Genomic DNA, 19610 nt, shown 5'->3' on the forward strand with positions numbered 1-19610 from the left:
TTCAGTGATGTAGCTTCACCTGGGCAGAGATAGCAGCTAGGGACTTTGATTGTAAACGTGTTGCGAGGCATAGGGCAGCCGTGTGGGCGGGCAGCCACTGATGCAACGGGAACTCCAGGGATAACTATCACTTGGGCTTCCCGATTCATACATTTAACGGAAGCCTTTGATGGATGCCATACGGTTAATATTAAAAAAAAAAAAACACCTACTGCACGTTATACTTTGGTTTTTTTGGTGGGTTGAAAAAGTGTAGCTTACTAGGCTATTCTATGCCTTAAAAAAAAATATATAGTATCCTGAGGTATAGCAGCTCGACAGGCCAAAAGGCTGTTCTTTTGGCCTTCATCGGGCTATTGGAGCCCCATGGACACGTTTAGCATTACGTTGGGAGCTTTCCTGAAGTACACGCTAAGTGTACAGCCAAAACACGATGTGAACCAGCCCTTATAGTGGCACTCGCCCCACTTTCCCAGCGTTTACAGCAGCATTAATCATTTTTTTGTTAATTTAGTTTTAAAGACACCGCCTCCTCAGACTGCCCCTTCAGTGCCGGTGACTATTGGCAAAGAGTCAGGTATTGGTATTTTTCATACGAGAACTTCTAGTATTAGGGAAACATTTTGCTGAACGTGAAGCAAGTGTATGTGAGTTGTGGCCCCTGACGATGCTGCCCTATCAGTAGTTTGGTAAATAATTGTTCTTCAGGTTATACAGCGTGTGCATGAATGCGTCTTCATATATATTCAGAGTTTTCACTCTTTTTGGCAAAAGCTTCGTGTCTACCGCTAGAAACTAAAGCATATTCATTTTGCCATATCTTTGTTTTGAGGATAAAATCTGCAATTTTGGTTCAGAATCCAGCAACTTGTGGCCAGAATTATCTGTGAGAAGACATTATAAAATGTAATATCCTATTATAACTTCTTTATTAGCTTTAATCAGGACTTGTCACCACTGAGGAGTGTATTGGTTCTGTACGTCGTTTTGGGGTTGACAACTTATTTTTTAAAAAAAAAATAGATAACCCTTCCCAAAACCTCTGCTGCAGACATTGATAATTTTGCTTGCTGGAGTCTGTCGTCTCGTCATATGTATCTCTATAGTTTTACACACTTTATACTCATGAATCTTTCTTGTTTAGTTCCAAAATCTGAGCTCCCTGTCCCTGTGGCTCCAGTAGAGCCTCCTGCTAATGCTAAGACTCCAGGTATTATTGCTTGCCTAAACCAGAATTCATTTTTTTTTTCATTTTGTAGTGTTGACTAACCTTTTTACTTCCAGTATCTTGTAATAAGGCATATTTCTTATTAGCTACTGCACAAACCCAATCCTAAATAATGAGGACCTGCAGACTACGCTTTCCTATATAGTAAAATACCAAAAATATGCCAAAATAATATTTTCCCAGCGCATAGCCTGAACGTATTCAAATAAAGAGACCTGTGCAGAGCCTAAGCTTTTTCTGTACATCATGATGGTTCTGTGGCTGTTTCTGCCAGGAGGAATGGAGCTTGATGCTGTCAATGATTGCCTCCAGCTCCATGCAATACACCCGGTGGCAGCCGAATGCATGAGGAACGGATCTGGGGGGAATAAGTGTTTTCAGAGATGTCAGACCGTAGCATTTCCCCTCTTCTTATACTAGTAAACATTCATGCCCAACTGATCCGAAGCTTGAATGTTTATGGGGAAGTTGGGGGCATTCTATCTTATGTGAACGCTCAGTTAAAATGTCTTGTAAATTAACTGAAACTAGCCGTAAAAGGTAAAACTAAAAAACAGGAAAAAGCCTGCAGCCACCTGCATGTGTCCATAGCCAGGGATTGGATTCACTGAGTGAAGATATATTGTTTTTTTGCTTTAGCGCCAGAAAATAAAACCACTTCTGAAACTCCTGCAGCGCCTGTTGTGGATTCCAAAACTCCAGGTATTGTGTGCAGTGTGGGAGTAATAACGCAGCATTCAGTCTTCTCAGTATAGGGAAACCTAACATTGCCATACTAGGTCACAGCTATAATGTGGTAGTCGTGCAAAGATCTGAATAGGTTGACGTGTGTAGTTCTATCCTATAGGATTAGCATATCATGCCCTTGTAGTTGAGCCATGCCCATTGGGTGCAGCCAGTTTAACCACAGGCGCATGATACATGGTTTTACAGATTATCCATTCCTGGCTGGTTTTTGTTTACACTGTAACCTCTAGACTATAATGGTGTCGTTCACACATGCAGTTTATTAAGAATATTTATTTTTGCTATAGCTCCAGAAAACATGGCTACTTCTAAAACCTCTGCAGCGCCTGTTGTGGATTCCAAAACTCCAGGTATTGTGTGCAGTGTGGGAGAAATAACATGTCCCATTCAGTCCCATTTAACTCTGCACATCCCGTCTCTTGATATTTGCCCCATGACTTGTGCATGAAGGTCACACAACTCCATGTAATCCTATGGACACTGAACATTGTGTAACTGTTGCCTATAACAGCTTCACGCTTCTGTGGTCTCTTGTAGCACCAGTACTAGGCCTGGTTCACATCGTGGGGTTTTTTTTTCCCCCCTCCTGTCAGAGATGGACAGCTACAGCCGATGGAGCTTTGTGATGCCAGGGTCCCTGGCTTTTATCTCTGATTGGACGAAGCAATGTCACTGGAGCTTCCCTGGGGTAGCCCCAGTGATGTAACCAGGCAGTTACATCACTGGGGCTACCCCCCCCCCCCCAGATAAGTTTCAGTGATGTAACTTCGCTTGGGCAGAGAGAGCAGCTGGGGACTCTGATTGTAAAGTCTTGCAGTTGCAGGGGATAGGTCAGCCGTGTGGGCGGGCAGCCCTGATGCAACGGGGAGCTCCAGGGATAACTATCACTTGTGCTTCCTGATGCATACATTTAACGGAAGCCTTTGACAGATGCCATACAGTGGCTTCTGTCACCCCTAGGCCCCTATGTTAAAAGAAAAAAAACTTCTACTGCATGGTATACTTTGTTTTTTTTGGCAGGTTGAAAAAGTAGCCTACTAGGCTATTCCATCCCTCAAAAAAAAATAGTATCCTAAGGTATAGCAGCTCGACAGAGACCAAAAGGCCATTCTTTTGGCCTTCATCGGGCTAATGGAGCCCCATGGACACATTTAGCATTACGTTGGGAGCTTTCCTGAAGTACACGCTAAGTGTACAGCCAAAACACGATGTGAACTAGCCCTTATAGTGGCACTCGCCCCACTTTCCCAGCGTTAACCGCAGCATTAATCATTTTTTTGTTAATTTAGTTTTAAAGACACCGCCTCCTCAGACTGCCCCTTCAGTGCCGGTGACTATTGGCAAAGAGTCAGGTATTGGTATTTTTCATACGAGAACTTCTAGTATTAGGGAAACATTTTGCTGAACGTGAAGCAAGTGTATGTGAGTTGTGGCCCCTGACGATGCTGCCCTATCAGTAGTATGGTAAATGATTGATCTTCAGGTTATACAGCGTGTGCATGAATGCGTCTTCATATATATTCAGAGTTTTCACTCTTTTTGGCAAAAGCTTCGCGTCTACCGCTAGAAACTAAAGCATGTTCATTTTGCCATGTCTTTGTTTTGAGGATAAAATCTGCAATTTTGGTTCAGAATCCAGCAGCTTGTGGTCAGAATTCTGTGAGAAGACATTATAAAATGTAATATCCTATTATAACTTCTTTATTAGCTTTAATCAGGACTTGTCACCACTGAGGAGTGTATTGGTTCTGTACGTCGTTTTGGGGTTGACAACTTATTTAAAAAAAAAAAAATAGATAACCCTTCCCAAAACCTCTGCTGCAGACATTGATAATTTTGCTTGCTGGAGTCTGTCGTCTCGTCATATGTATCTCTATAGTTTTACACACTTTATACTCGTGAATCTTTCTTGTTTAGTTCCAAAATCTGAGCTCCCTGTCCCTGTGGCTCCAGTAGAGCCTCCTGCTAATGCTAAGACTCCAGGTATTATTGCTTGCCTAAACCAGAATTCATTTTTTTTTTCATTTTGTAGTGTTGACTAACCTTTTTACTTCCAGTATCTTGTAATAAGGCATATTTCTTATTAGCTACTGCACAAACCCAATCCTAAATAATGAGGACCTGCAGACTACGCTTTCCTATATAGTAAAATACCAAAAATATGCCAAAAGAATATTTTCCAGTACATCCCTCATGACAGCACTACAGGAGGTTGCCCTCTTGACCTCTGTAGGGACAGGAAGACAGAGAGGTTAAAAGGCCCCTCCCACCACCCACTTGCCAGTGTTCTTCCTGTCCCCACAAGGGTCAGGAGCAGAGAGCGTCGCTCCTGTATTAGTGCAGGAAAAAACTCGGGCAGGGGGCAAGATCGGGGGGTCCGTGCACTCCCCCTTCTCTTCCCCCTAAAGCCCAGGCTAACACCCCTCATACGACGGGTCCCTTAGCTCCCTCCCTAAGACACCTACCGGAGGAATCCTAGGCAGGGTTCTGGTAGTGTGTGGGGGCTGGGGTTTCCCAAGCAGGCTTCGGCCGGACCGCGGACCAGGCGGGGACCGGCAGCTCCATAGGCATGGACGCACCGGCAGGGATCCTCGCTGCACCGCATAGCAAGCCTTAGCGCCGGCTATGGCGGCTGCACTCCAGGTACACGCTGGACGAATAGCCGACCGGATATGACGTCGGGCTACTTCCGGTCCGCGGCCATCTTGGAAGGCGGGAAATTCAAAACGCCCGCATTTAAAGGGACACGCACAGGTATGTAGTTAGAGCTGATAACTCTAACTTGGATTTATTTTTTGTGGTTTGCATATTGCATTGCCTGTTACCTGTCGCGATATGGAACTTCCTCGTCCTGATGGAACTCCAGATATGTCCCAGGGTCACGTGAGTCTCACCCTTGGGGAAGGGTATGACCCCTTATGTATGTACACCATACTTTACCTACCTTCTGTTTTCTCTAGGAAAAAGATTTCTCTCAGAGACAAACTGATAAAAAGAAGGTTAAAAAATGTGCGACTTGTGCAAAAAAATTGCCAGAGTCCCATAAAAAACAATTGTGTCAGGATTGTATTGCCAAAATACTAAAGGAGGAACAACCAACGTTCATGTCCGAACTTAGGACTATGATTCGTGAGGAAGTGGGTCAGTCAGTAGCCTCCCTCGCCCCTCCGCAAGAAACTCCCTCACACTCCCGGGCAAAAAGACCACGGATTGAAGTGGATCAAAAATATTGGCCTCCTTCTCAGGGGTCGGACTCTGAACAGGAGTGCTATTACCTATCGGAAGATGAGTTAGAAGAAAGAGACGAACTCTTACCTTCAACTTCTTCCACTCAAGAGAAAAAATTTTTCTTCTCTTCCGAGATGTCTGATACCCTAATTCAAGCAATACGGGAAACTATGGATATTCCCGAAGTGGACCAACCACATACCATCCAGGATGAGATGTTTGGAGGTCTAACGGGAAAGAAAACAAGGGTTTTTCCGGTAAACGAAAATCTTAAAAGAATGGTGACAACTGAATGGGAAGATTCAGAAAAAAGGCTCTTCATTTCAAGAGATTTTAAGAACAGACTTCTCTTTGATCCAGAGGACACTAAGCCTTGGGATGAAATCCCAAAAGTAGATGTCCCAGTCGCCAGGGTTGCTAAAAAAACCGCAATCCCCTTTGAAGATTCCTCTCAGTTGAGGGACGCCATGGACCGAAAGGCAGACGGACTACTAAAAAGAGCGTGGGAATCTTCCTCTGCCTTGATCTCAACTAATATCGCGGCCACATCCGTAGCAAGAGCAATGTTCATATGGCTAAACCAGCTAGAGACCCATCTGATGATGAAGACATCACGACAAGAGCTACTAGAATCTCTACCGTTACTAAAAATGGCAACCGGATTCTTGGTAGACGCTTCAGCAGAATCTATTAGATTTGCTGCCAGGAATGGGGCTCTCTCAAATGCTGCTAGAAGAGCATTATGGCTCAAAATGTGGTCAGGAGATACTAAGTCCAAAAACAAGTTGTGTTCTATCCCATTTACAGGGTCTCTGATGTTCGGTCCTCTCCTTGATAACATACTGGAGAGTGCAACAGATAGAAAAAAGGGGTTTCCTGAAGAGAAACCAAAAAAACCCCCTCAATTTGGAAGATTTCGCCAACAGAGGGATCCTACTTCACAGAACTACAGCGGGAAAGGGAAGTCAGGTCGCTGGAGTTACCCCAAAGGGAAAAGGGGTCGAGGATATCTCCTTAACCCAAATAATTCATTCCAGCCCTCAAAGCAATGACGCCAAGAGTGTGGGGGGAAGACTCCTACAATTTTATCCCGAATGGTCGAGAATAACCCAGAACCCCTGGGTTCTAAAGATAATAGAAGAAGGATACAAAATAGAATTTTCCTCCATTCCTCCAGAGAAATTCCTAATAACCCAGTACCAAGCAAAAGATCTTCATCAGGTACTTATCCAGGACGTCCAGAAATTACTCAGATTGAGAGCCATTTCCCCAGTTCCCCACAACGAGATATGCAAGGGCCACTATTCGAAAATCTTCTTGGTCAAAAAACCAGATGGTTCCTACAGGACAATAATCAACCTGAAGTTCCTAAACAAATGGGTGAATTATCGGAAATTCAAGATGGAGTCTATCAGATCGACTATTCCTCTAATAAGGGAAGAGGCATCAATGTGTACGATCGATTTAAAGGATGCGTATTATCACGTTCCTATCCACCCCGCGTACCAGAGATTCCTCAGATTCGCAATTCAGGACGGTCCTTCCATTCTCCACTTCCAGTTTGTCTGCCTCCCCTTCGGCCTTTCCTCCGCCCCCAGAATTTTTACAAAAATTATGGCAGAGATCATGGCATTCATAAGAAGTCAAGGTATAGTAATTATCCCATATCTAGACGACTTCTTGTTGACAGCAGATACTCCTGCTATCTTAGTCAGTCATCAGTCACAGGTTCTTTCCCTACTACAAAAATTGGGATGGATAATCAACTTTCAGAAGTCGAGTCTTCCTCCCCAGAAACAGAAGGTCTTCTTAGGAGTACTGCTAGACTCCTCCCTTCAACATTCCTTCCTCCCAAGAGAGAAACAAATACTCCTACTGGCAGAAGTAAGAAAATTTTGGGGGAAAGACGCCTGTTCCATAAGGGAATGTATGCGGATGTTGGGAATGATGACATCTTGCATCCAATCTATTCCATGGAGCCAATTTCACTCCAGACCCTTACAGAATCTGATCTTGTCCCGGTGGGATCGAAAACAAAACTCCCTGAATTTAAAAATGCAAATTTCCGAGACTGTGAAATCATCTCTCCTGTGGTGGCTCTGCACAAACAACATAGACAAGGGAGTCCCCTGGAGAACTTCTCCTTATGTAGTGATTACCACAGATGCCAGCAAACACGGCTGGGGGTCAGTAATCCAAGACCAACACTTTCAGGGCACATGGACTGGTCAAATGAAGATGTCTTCAAACTTCAAAGAACTAAGAGCTGTATGGGAGACACTTATAAGAGCTTCACCCACCATAAAAGGGAAGCATATAAGAATTTTATCGGACAACACGACAGCAGTGTCCTTTCTTCGCCATCAAGGGGGAACAAGACACACTCTTCTTCAGGGCCTCTCTGCACAAATTTTCAGTTGGGCAGAAGAAAACGTCCTATCAGTCACGGCAGTCCACCTAAAAGGCTCAGAGAACCTATCAGCAGATTTCCTGAGTCGGGAAAAAGTAGACCCAGGAGAATGGTCCCTAAACAAGGAAGTCTTTCGTTGCCTAACCCGAAATTGGGGTTATCCACAAATAGACCTGTTTGCCACGAGGAAAAACACTCAAGTAGAGACATTCTTCTCCCTAAATCTCAGAGACAACCCATTGGGAGTAGATGCATTGTCCCAACACTGGGACATGGATCTGGCCTATGCCTTTCCTCCGTTTCCTCTAATACCAATGGTATTAAGAAAAATCCAGGAAGATTTGACAAAGCTCATCATTATTCTTCCCTATTGGCCGAAAAGAAGTTGGTTTCCAATCGTACAATACCTAGCGTTGGAAGATCCTATCATGCTCCCAGTCAAGGAGAATCTTCTCTCCCAGGGTCCCTTATTCTTCCAGGGAATAGAGACTCTGAAATTGTCAGCCTGGATCCTGAAAGGCAGATCTTGAGGAACCACGGTCTGTCAGACGAGGTAATTTCAACTATCTTATCAAGTCATAAAGAAGTTACCTCAAAAATCTATCAAAAGATTTGGAAGAAATTCTGTTCCTGGCATGGAATCCCAGGACCAGATCCCTTTTCTCCCAACATTGCAAAAATCCTAGATTTTTTACAATCGGGATTCAAAAAAGGACTTAGCCCTAGTACCTTAAAGGTACAGATTTCAGCCTTAGGAAAAATTTTTAACACTCCTCTGGCTGAACATCGGTGGATCAGAAGATTCACCCAAGCGGTCTCTAAACTGAAACCTTCCCTAAAGAAATCAGTTCCTACCTGGGATTTGAATGTGGTGCTAACGACTCTTTGTGAGCCCCCCTTTGAGCCGCTCGACAAAATTAGTATGCATTTTTTAACTCTAAAAGCTGCATTCTTAGTCGCTATTACTTCAGCAAGAAGGATTGGAGAAATCCAATCTCTGTCAATCATAGAACCGTACCTAAAAGTACAAGAGGATAAGATCATCCTAAAGCTGGATCCCTCATTTATTCCAAAGGTATCTACCGCTTTCCATAGAGAACAAGAAATAATTCTACCTTCCTTTTATCCAGATCCAAAAGACCAACAAGAAGAAAAATTCCATTGCCTGGATGTCAGGCGAACAATTCTTCAGTATCTGGATAGAACCTCCTCCTGGAGACGAGATAAAAATCTATTTGTCCTATTCGGGGGAAAGAATAGAGGAAAGAAAGCCTCAAAAGGCTCTCTAGCGAGATGGGTAAAAACCACCATACAAGAAGCCTACAAGTCCCAAGGACTATGTGCCCCACAAGGCATCAGAGCCCATTCAACAAGGGCAGTCTCGGCATCCTGGGCAGAAAGAAGAGAAGCCTCTATTGACCAAATCTGCAAAGCTGCCACTTGGTCAAGCCATCATACGTTTTACAAACATTATAGACTCGATGTGCTGTCCGATACGGATTTAAGTTTTGGACGGAAAGTCCTCCAATCCATAGTCCCGCCCTGAGCATTATAATCTGGTATTGCTCCTGTAGTGCTGTCATGAGGGATGTACTGGAAAATAGCAATTAGACCTACCGGTAATTGTATTTCCAGGAATCCATCATGACAGCACCATTATATTCCCTCCCTTATTGAATTCTGATTTGTGCATTTAACATGTCAGTTATTATCCCTAGAAATAAAATAGGGTTGCATCCATCCTGGTGTAGTAATTGAAAAACACTGGCAAGTGGGTGGTGGGAGGGGCCTTTTAACCTCTCTGTCTTCCTGTCCCTACAGAGGTCAAGAGGGCAACCTCCTGTAGTGCTGTCATGATGGATTCCTGGAAATACAATTACCGGTAGGTCTAATTGCTATTTTCCCAGCGCATAGCCTGAACGTATTCAAATAAAGAGACCTGTGCAGAGCCTAAGCTTTTTCTGTACATCATGATGGTTCTGTGGCTTTTGCCAGGAGGAATGGCGCTTGATGCTGTCAATGATTGCCTCCAGCTCCATGCAATACACCCGGTGGCAGCCGAATGCATGAGGAACGGATCTGGGGGGATAAGTGTTTTCAGAGATGTCAGACCGTAGCATTTCCCCTCTTCTTATACTAGTAAACATTCTTGCCCAACTGATCCGAAGCTTGAATGTTTATGGGGAAGTTGGGGGCATTCTATCTTATGTGAACGCTCAGTTAAAATGTTTGTAAATTAAAGAGGCTCTGTCACCACATTATAAGTGGCCTATCTCTTACATAATGTGATTGGCGCTGTAATGTAGATCACAGCAGTGATTTTTATTTAAAAAAAACTATAAATTTTTATGGAGTTATGACCTATTTTAGATTTATGCTAATGACTTTCTTAAAAGACAACTGGGCGTGTTCTTACTTTTTGACCAAGTGGGCGTTGTAAAGGGAAGTGTATGACACTGACCAATTAGTGATCAATCAGCGTCATACAAGTCTCTCCATTCATGTACTCGGACATCGTGATCTTGTTCTGTCATTTACTCACACATTAACGTTACTGAAGTGTCTTGAGAGTGAATAGACATCGCTTCCAGCCAGGACGTGATGTCTATTCACAATCCCGACTAGGAATGCATGATGCATCGAAACTTCGATACTGTTAGGATACTGTGCATCCCCAAACGGTTTGATACCGTTATTTCATGTATTTCGATACTAAGCTGTGCGGCCGCACAGCTTAGCATTGTAATACATGATTGTATGAGAGCGGGGCTGCGGCTGTGTAATACAGCCATTGCCCCGCTCCTGAGTCCTGACAAGTGCGCGCCGTCAGGATGATGTGATGCGGCCAGCGCTTCACTAATGATTGCCGGCAATGAAGACAGAACATGACGGGCGCATTGCAAAATACCGCCATGTTCTGTCCTCCGTTCCTGCGCCGCCGCTCATTCGCGCAGCGCCGGCCACATCCCCTCAGGTTGACCGCGCGCGCACTTACTGTCAGGAGCGGGGCAATGGCTGTATTACACAGCCGCAGCCCCGCTCTATAACGGCGGAGATCAGAGAAGCCTAATCTCCGCTGTTATTCCCATGAATGCTGCGATCAAAGCTGACTGCAGCATTCAAGAGAAAATGAGAAGGGGGATTCCCTGTGACGCGATTGAGGGACATGCCATATATGGCCAGACAGCCCAGGGTCCATTGAAGGACCCCTGGGCTGTCTTACTATATTTCCTGTTAGGGCATACTTGGGTATGTCCTAACAACGGCCTGTGTACTATACGTACACAGGCTAATGTACTGGCATATAGATATAGGCCAGTACATTAAAGTTTAAGAATAAAGTAATGAAGTAAAAAAAAAATACACAAACACTTTTTTTTTTTTTTCTTCTTTTTACAATACATATAATATACACATATTCGGTATTGGCGCGGCCGTAATAACCTGCACAACAATTTTTTGCGTCATTTATGATGTGTACGCTGTAAATAAAATAAAAACTTCTTTCACTTATTAATGTAAGGCACGAGGTGCGATTAATTTAACCTCCATGTGCCTCACATTAATAGTAATTACATCATGTACTTACACATTAAATCATTATGTCTGAGAAACATAATGGGGTAAACTACTATTAATGTGAGGCACATGGAGGTTAAATTCATCATCACACCACGGGCCTCGCATCAGAAAATGGAAGAACGTTTTTTTTTTTATTATTACTGTTGGCAAAGTATCGTTTTGGTATCGAAATCGCAATACTACACACAGTATCGGTATCTAAGTCCAAATTCTGGTATCGTGACATCTCTAATCCCGACTCTTCGGTAACGTTTTGTGTGGGACTTAATGACAGCAAGCGTGATCTCGCGAGATCACACTGTAAATGAAAGCACAGCTTGATCTCTCTGTGCTGTAAGTCCCACACAAACGTTACCGAAGTGTTGGGATTGTGAATAGACATCGTGTCCTGGCTGGAGGTGATGTTTGTTCACTCTCAGGACACTTCAGTAACGTTAATGTGTGAGTAAGTGACAGATCACGATGTTTGAGTACATAAATCGAGAGACGTGTATGACACTGATTGGTCAGCGTCATGCACTTCTCTCTACAACGCCCAATTGGTCAAAAAGTAAAAACACGCCCAGTTGTCTAAACCTCATTAGCATAAATCTAAAATAGGTCATAACTCAGTCAAAATTGATCGTTTTTCTAAATAAAAACCACTGTTTTCTACATTACAGCGCCGATCACATTATGTAAGAGATAGGGCACTTATAATGTGGTGACAGAGCCTCTTTAACTGAAAAATTTATTCTAACTTAAACTAGCAGTAAAAGGTAAAACTAAAAAACAGGAAAAAGCCTGCAGCCACCTGCATGTGTCCATAGCCAGGGATTGGATTCACTGAGTGAAGATATATTGTTTTTTTGCTTTAGCTCCAGAAAATAAAACCACTTCTGAAACTCCTGCAGCGCCTGTTGTGGATTCCAAAACTCCAGGTATTGTGTGCAGTGTGGGAGAAATAACATGCAGCGTTCAGTCTTCTCAGTATAGGGAAACCTAACATTGCCATACTAGGTCACAGCTATAATGTGGTAGCGGTGGAAGGATCTGAATAGGTTGATGTGTGTAGTTCTATCCTATAGGATTAGCATATCATGCCCTTGTAGTTGAGCCATGCCCATTGGGTGAAGCCAGTTTGACCATAGTTGCTAACATGGTCACACAGATTATCCATTCCTGGCTGTTTTTTGTTTACAATGTAACCTCTAGACTATAATGGTGTCGTTCACACATGCAGTTTATTAAGAATATTTATTTTTGCTCCAGAAAACATGGCTACTTCTAAAACCTCTGCAGCGCCTGTTGTGGATTCTAAAACTCCAGGTATTGTGTGGAAGAAATAACATTCGCCATTCACTCCCATTTAACTCTTCACTTCCTGTAAATTTTGATATTTGCCCGAGGATTTGTGCATGAAGGTCACGCAACTCAATGTAATCCTATGGACACTGAACATTCTGTAACTGTTGCCTATAACAGCTTCACGCTTCCGTGGTCTCTTGTAGCACCAGTATTGGGCCTGGTTCACATCGTGGTTTTTTGTTTTTTTTCCTCCTATCAGAGATATGTTAGCTAGAGCCGATGGACAGTGAGGCTAGGAGCTTTGTGATGCCAGGGTCCCTGGCTTTTATCTCTGCTGCCCATGCGAATCTACATCACCGGAGCTTCCCTGGGGTAGTGCCAGTGGTGTAACCAGCCAGTTACATCACTGGGGCTACCCCCCAGATAAGCTTCACTGATGTAGCTTCGCCTGGGCAGAGATAGCAGCTAGGGACTTTGATTGTAAACGTGTTGCGAGGCATAGGGCAGCCGTGTGGGCGGGCAGCCACTGATGCAACGGGAACTCCAGGGATAACTATCACTTGGGCTTCCCGATTCATACATTTAACGGAAGCCTTTGATGGATGCCATACGGTTAATATTTTTAAAAAAACACCTACTGCACGTTATACTTTGGTTTTTTTGGTGGGTTGAAAAAGTGTAGCTTACTAGGCTATTCTATGCCTTAAAAAAAAAAATATAGTATCCTGAGGTATAGCAGCTCGACAGGCCAAAAGGCTGTTCTTTTGGCCTTCATCGTGCTATTGGAGCCCCATTGACACGTTTAGCATTACGTTGGGAGCTTTCCTGAAGTACACGCTAAGTGTACAGCCAAAACACGATGTGAACCAGCCCTTATAGTGGCACTCGCCCCACTTTCCCAGCGTTAACCGCAGCATTAATCATTTTTTTGTTAATTTAGTTTTAAAGACATCGCCTCCTCAGACTGCCCCTTCAGTGCCGGTGACTATTGGCAAAGAGTCAGGTATTGGTATTTTTCATACGAGAACTTCTAGTATTAGGGAAACATTTTGCTGAACGTGAAGCAAGTGTATGTGAGTTGTGGCCCCTGACGATGCTGCCCTATCAGTAGTATGGTAAATAATTGTTCTTCAGGTTATACAGCGTGTGCATGAATGCGTCTTCATATATATTCAGAGTTTTCACTCTCTTGGCAAAAGGTTCGTGTCTACCGCTAGAAACTAAAGCATGTTCATTTTGCCATAATCTTCGGTTTGAGGATAAAATCGAACAATTTTTGTTCAGAATCCAGCAACTTGTGGCCAGAATTATCTGTGAGAAGACATTATAAAATGTAATATCCTATTCTAACTGCTCTAAAACCTCTGCTGCAGACATTGATAATTTTGCTTGCTGGAGTCTGTCGTCTCGTCATATGTATCTCTATAGTGTTACACACTTTATACTCATGAATCTTTCTTGTTTAGTTCCAAAATCTGAGCTCCCTGTCCCTGTGGCTCCAGTAGAGCCTCCTGCTAATGCTAAGACTCCAGGTATTATTGCTTGCCTAAACCAGAATTCATTTTTTTTTTCATTTTGTTGTGTTGACTAACCTTTTTACTTCCAGTATCTTGTAATAAGGCATATTTCTAATTAGCTACTGCACAAACCCAATCCTAAATAATGAGGACCTGCAGACTACGCTTTCCTATATAGTAAAATACCAAAAATATGCCAAAATAATATTTTCCCAGCGCATAGCCTGAACGTATTCAAATAAAGAGACCTGTGCAGAGCCTAAGCTTTTTCTGTACATCATGATGGTTCTGTGGCTGTTTCTGCCAGGAGGAATGGAGCTTGATGCTGTCAATGATTGCCTCCAGCTCCATGCAATACACCCGGTGGCAGCCGAATGCATGAGGAACGGATCTGGGGGGATAAGTGTTTTCAGAGATGTCAGACCGTAGCATTTCCCCTCTTCTTATACTAGTAAACATTCTTGCCCAACTGATCCGAAGCTTGAATGTTTATGGGGAAGTTGGGGGCATTCTATCTTATGTGAACGCTCAGTTAAAATGTCTTGTAAATTAACTGAAATATTTATTCTAACTGAAACTAGCCGTAAAAGGTAAAACTAAAAAACAGAAAAAAGCCTGCAGCCACCTGCATGTGTCCATAGCCAGGGATTGGATTCACTGAGTGAAGATATATTGTTTTTTTGCTTTAGCGCCAGAAAATAAAACCACTTCTGAAACTCCTGCAGCGCCTGTTGTGGATTCCAAAACTCCAGGTATTGTGTGCAGTGTGGGAGTAATAACGCAGCATTCAGTCTTCTCAGTATAGGGAAACCTAACATTGCCATTAGAGTTTAGCGAACTTATGATAAGTTCGGTTCGGCTGGTTCGCCGAATTTCTTGAAAAAGTTCGATTCGGACCGAACCTGTAATTCAAGAAAGCCCATAAAAATCATGTATGGAGCTCCCGTCACTGTCCAGGGTGCTGAAAGAGTTAACTGATCGGCAGTAACTCTTTCAGCACCCTGGACAGTGAATTCCGATCACAATATAGAGAAAACTGTAAAAAAAAGAAAGACGTTCGTACTTACCGAGAACTTCCTGCTTCTTCCTCCAGTCCTGTCTCCCGGCCGTTGCCTTGGTGACGCGTCCCTCTCGACATCCCTGGATGACGTTTCAGCCAATGTGACCGCTTCAGCCAATCACAGGCCGATCACATGCTGCAGCGGTCACATGGACTGTCGCGTCATCCAGGGATGTCGGGCTGGATGTCAAGAGAGGGACGCGTCACCGTTGCCTTGGTGACGCGTCCCTCTTTCGGCATCCAGCCCGACCTCCCTGGATGACGCGGCAGTCCATGTGACCGCTGCAGCCTGGGATTGGCCTGTGATTGGCTGCAGCGGTCATTTGGACTGAATCGTCATCCCGGGAGGCCGGACTGGAGGAAGAAGCACGGAGTTATCGGTAAGTAGGAACTTCTATTTTATTTTTTACACGTTGATGTAGCTTGTGATCGGAAGTCACTGTCCAGGGTGCTGAAACAGTTACTGCCGATCGCTTAACTCTTTCAGCACCCTGGACAGTGACTATCTCCTGATGTCGCGTACCGGAAAATCAGTGACTCATAAGCCGGGTTCGGTCAAAATGTGTTCGGCCGAACCCGGTGAAGTTCGGATTCGCTGCGAACCGAACTTTTCACGATGTTCGGTTGTCCCGGTTCGCTCGTCCCGGTTCGCTCATCTCTAATTGCCCTACTAGGTCACAGCTATAATGTCGTAGTCGTGCAAAGATCTGAATACGTTGACGTGTGTAGTCCTATCCTATAGGATTAGCATATCATGCCATTATAGTTGAGCCATGCCCATTGGGCACCACCAATTTAACCAGAAATACTAACATGGTCCCACAGATTATCCACTCCTGGCTGTGGTTTTTTTGTAGCATTGTAACCGCTAGACTATAATGGTGCCGTTCACACGTGCAGTTTTATTTTGAATATTTATTTTTGCTCCAGAAAACATGGCTACTTCTAAAACTCCTGCAGCGCCTGTTGTGGATTCCAAAACTCCAGGTATTGTGTGTGAGAAATAACATGCGCCATTTAACTCTTCGCATACTGTAAGTTTTGATTATTTGCCGCAGGATTTGAGCATGAAGGTCACACAACTCTGTGTAATGCTATGGACAGTGAGGCTGCGTTCATACAGGATGGAAATTCCGCACATATTTTCTATGTGTCTTCCGTATCATGTAGATGGGATTTCCTGAAATCCCATCCGTTTTGCTTCTACTGTAATACGCTGCAGTTTCCTCACAGAAATGCTGCAGAATTTCAATCGTGTGCGCAGGCGGTCTATATCTTCCACAATAGTTGCTTATCACCGCTTTCCGTTTTAAACCGCACCAGCCGTATAGTGGAGCTCGCCCCACTCCCTTCCCCCAAGCACGTAATATTGGTGGGTGTTAAAGTTGCTACAAACATTAGATGTCCTAGGATAACTGCTGCCCAAGATGTCTGAAAAGCTTGCGTCAGATGAGCATATTATGTTTGAGGAAGTCAACGGACAGCTATAGCCCCATTCACATCGTGTTTTGTTGCCTATGTTGTATATGCTATGAAAATCGACTAATGTGTACATTAAACGTAGCTATGGCGGATGCCCTAACAGTGACATGTCACCCGTAGATTAATATAGTATCCGTTTAATGTATGTCACAAAGAGCCAATGACGTATGCATTAAACTTATGCCTGTGCCATACAGTAGCATATGTCCCCCTGCCATGTCATACCTCAAAGGTATTTTTACATATACCAGCCCGAAGTAGGTCAAATAGAGCCCTATAGATAAGTTTAGCATGTACGCTGGTAGCTTTCCCTCACTAAACATTGGCCAAAATCGTTTTGTGAACTTGGCCTTTCTTAGGCCTTATTCACACGAACGTCTGTTTTGTGCATGAAGTTCAGTGTAACGTTTGTATATGGTGCGTGGCTGTGTGATTTTCGCGCAGCCAGGATCATTATGACACTCTGGTTTTATGTTTACAAACAGAAAATCAGGAGGTGCTTTTCTGTTTTCATTAATTTTTTATTTTTTTTACTACTGTATCGCGCGGCACCCGGAAGTGCTTCCGTGTGCCGAGCGCGATTTGCACGCACCCATTGACTTCAATGGGTGTGTGCTGCGCGAAACACTGGCAAGTATAGGACATGTCATGAGTTTTACGCAGCGGACATACGTTGCGTGAAAATCACAACCTGTCAGAACGGCCCCATTGACTTCCATAAGACCGTGCGACGCGCGTGATTTCCACGCGTGTTGCACGGACGTAATACACGTTTGTGTGTATAAGGCCTTATATGTATGAACGGCTTGTCTTTGAAATGGGCAGTAAAAAGAGAAATAAATGCTTAAAAATCCTGTTCACTAGAATATAAAGGCACAGTTCACGCATATAGTTAAATGGTATATTCACCTTTACAATCAATTTACTCTATTGCGCCAGTGCATCTAGGAGGGAGAATTCTTTGGAACAACAAAACATAAAAAGCCCATTAAGGTGTCCGTAACTACTTAGAATGTGGTGACAGTCTCTAAGTGCCCTATCTTGTACATAATGTTATCGGCGCTGTAATGTAGATTGTTTGTAGATTATCATTTTTGACAGTTATGAGCAATTTTATATTTATGCTAATGACTTTCTTAATGGACAACTGGGCGTGTTTTACTTTTTGACCAAGTGGGCGTTGTGGAGAGAAGTGTATGACGCTGACCAATCAGTGACCAATCAGCGTCATACACTTCCATTCATTTATTCAGCACATCGTGATCCTGCGTTCACTATGTGCAGCCACATACACTAACGTTACTGAAGTGCCTTGAGAGTTAATAGACATCGCGTCCAACCAGGACGGGATGTCTATTCATCACTGCTGACACTTCGGTATCGTTTGTGTGGAACTTACAGCAAGCGTAATCTCGCGAGATCATGCTGGAAATCACTTTTGCTGTCATTAATTCCCACACTAACGTTAGCGAAGTGTCTTAACAGAGGCTGAGTAAAAGCAGTCCTGTAAAAGCAGTCCTGGGGGCCTTTAAACCCCTGGGCTGCCATGACAACAATCGGCACCCCCCGATTGTGTGCAGGTGGGGGGCGTTGAGCTGTTAGAGGGGACATCCCCCCCCCCATTCGAATGCTTTAGATGCTGCGTTCGCGATTGACTGCAGCGTATGAGGGGTTAAACGGCCAGGACGCCGCGTAAAAATACAGCCTCGTCAAAAGAAGTGCAGGACACTTCTTTGGACGTTTTTGGAGCCGTTTTCTCATAGACTCGAATGAAAACAGCTCCAAAAACGGACGTAAAAAACGGCGCGAAAAACGCGAGTTGCTCAAAAGAAAACGTTTGAAAATCAGGGGCTGTTTTCCCTTGAAAACAGCTCTGTATTTTCAGACGTTTTTGGCTCAGCGTGTGAACATACCCTTAAAGGAACAGTGTCATCACAAATAATTTTTTTATATGTTAAAGATGTTAGTGCCTTAATATAAACGTTTATTTTCATTTGTGTGTTTGTGTTTTACTGTTTCTTATTTTTACACTTTTTCTTCCCTATGGGGGCTGCCATTTTTTGTTCCATTTCTGTGTGTGTCGATTAACGACACACACAGACATGGAATACGGCAGCCACAGTCCCATAGGGACTGCGAACGGCTCCCGTCCCATTGACTGCCGTGTACGGCGTCTGTGTGGGAACTGCGCATGCGCCGCTCCCACACAGTCCTATTCGAAATTGGCGCCGTCCGGCGCCATTTTCCTGTGGACCGGAAGTCGCGGCCGGACAGTAATATTACTACTTCCGGTCGCGGCTTTCGGACTTGTGCACATGGAACAGCGGCAGCAAAGGGAGCGGACGGGCCGGAGGGAGCCACGGCGGCAGGAGCAGGTAAGAGATTTCAATGTATGTTTGTGTGTGTTTACTACTGTATGTAAACCTACTACACTGTGGGTTACCTCAAAAAATGGCGACACACAGTGTAGGAGGTTAAACCTTTCAAACCCCTCGTTTATCCCGGCACTAGCCAGGATAAAGGAGGGGGGAATGCTGAGAGCTCACTAGAGCGAGGGCTTTTAACCCAACGTTGCAATGCTGCAATTTTGGGAACAGCTCCATCTAGTGACCAAAAATGGGTAGTATTATAAATTAGAAATAATTTATAATATTTCCTGGACTCGTGCAAAAAAATAAAAAAAATTTGAACAATGTTTAATCACCTACACACTAAATGTTTAATTTTTAAAAAAAAAACATGTTTTTCGGGCAACACATTCCCTTTAACGTGACACACTGGATCCACCTGTAATCGTTCACATCTAAGTACATAACTTAGATGTGAACGATTACAGGTGGATCCTGCGTGCCAGACATGCAGGGCCCCTGACAATGAAAACATCAGGTGTCTCGGGACAAAGATTCGGATCAAAACGAAAGATACAGCTGATCTGTATAGAGAATACAGAACAGCTGTATCACAAAAAGTAAACCAAACTTTTAATAAAGATGGATTCTAAAGTTACACAAAGCAGGCTGGGAAAAAAAAATATGCCCTCAAAATAGAATTTTGGACCTAAAAATTAGA

At 43.7% G+C, this 19610-nt stretch overlaps 1 protein-coding gene across 50 annotated transcripts in view; it reads left to right on the forward strand.

Annotated features, from left to right (window-relative positions):
• The window catches only part of NACA (nascent polypeptide associated complex subunit alpha), a 495234-nt gene that overhangs the window by 462644 nt on the left and 12980 nt on the right, over positions 1-19610 (forward strand). For 34 of the 50 annotated variants that reach the window (XM_075852028.1, XM_075852052.1, XM_075852061.1 and 31 more), the window contains 12 exons: positions 515-577; positions 1145-1210; positions 1868-1930; positions 2263-2325; positions 3265-3327; positions 3893-3958; positions 12053-12115; positions 12447-12503; positions 13423-13485; positions 13949-14014; positions 14689-14751; positions 15990-16046. The exons of 1 other annotated variant lie outside the window; for it this stretch is intronic. In XM_075852028.1, coding sequence (XP_075708143.1) covers positions 515-577; positions 1145-1210; positions 1868-1930; positions 2263-2325; positions 3265-3327; positions 3893-3958; positions 12053-12115; positions 12447-12503; positions 13423-13485; positions 13949-14014; positions 14689-14751; positions 15990-16046 — 753 coding nt within the window. The remainder of the gene's footprint in view (positions 1-514; positions 578-1144; positions 1211-1867; positions 1931-2262; positions 2326-3264; positions 3328-3892; positions 3959-12052; positions 12116-12446; positions 12504-13422; positions 13486-13948; positions 14015-14688; positions 14752-15989; positions 16047-19610) is intronic. 15 more of the 50 variants (XM_075852043.1, XM_075852073.1, XM_075852074.1 and 12 more) reach the window with 13 other exon arrangements.

This window comes from Rhinoderma darwinii, chromosome 2 (genome assembly GCF_050947455.1).
Source record: "Rhinoderma darwinii isolate aRhiDar2 chromosome 2, aRhiDar2.hap1, whole genome shotgun sequence".
Classification (NCBI taxonomy): domain Eukaryota; kingdom Metazoa; phylum Chordata; class Amphibia; order Anura; family Rhinodermatidae; genus Rhinoderma; species Rhinoderma darwinii.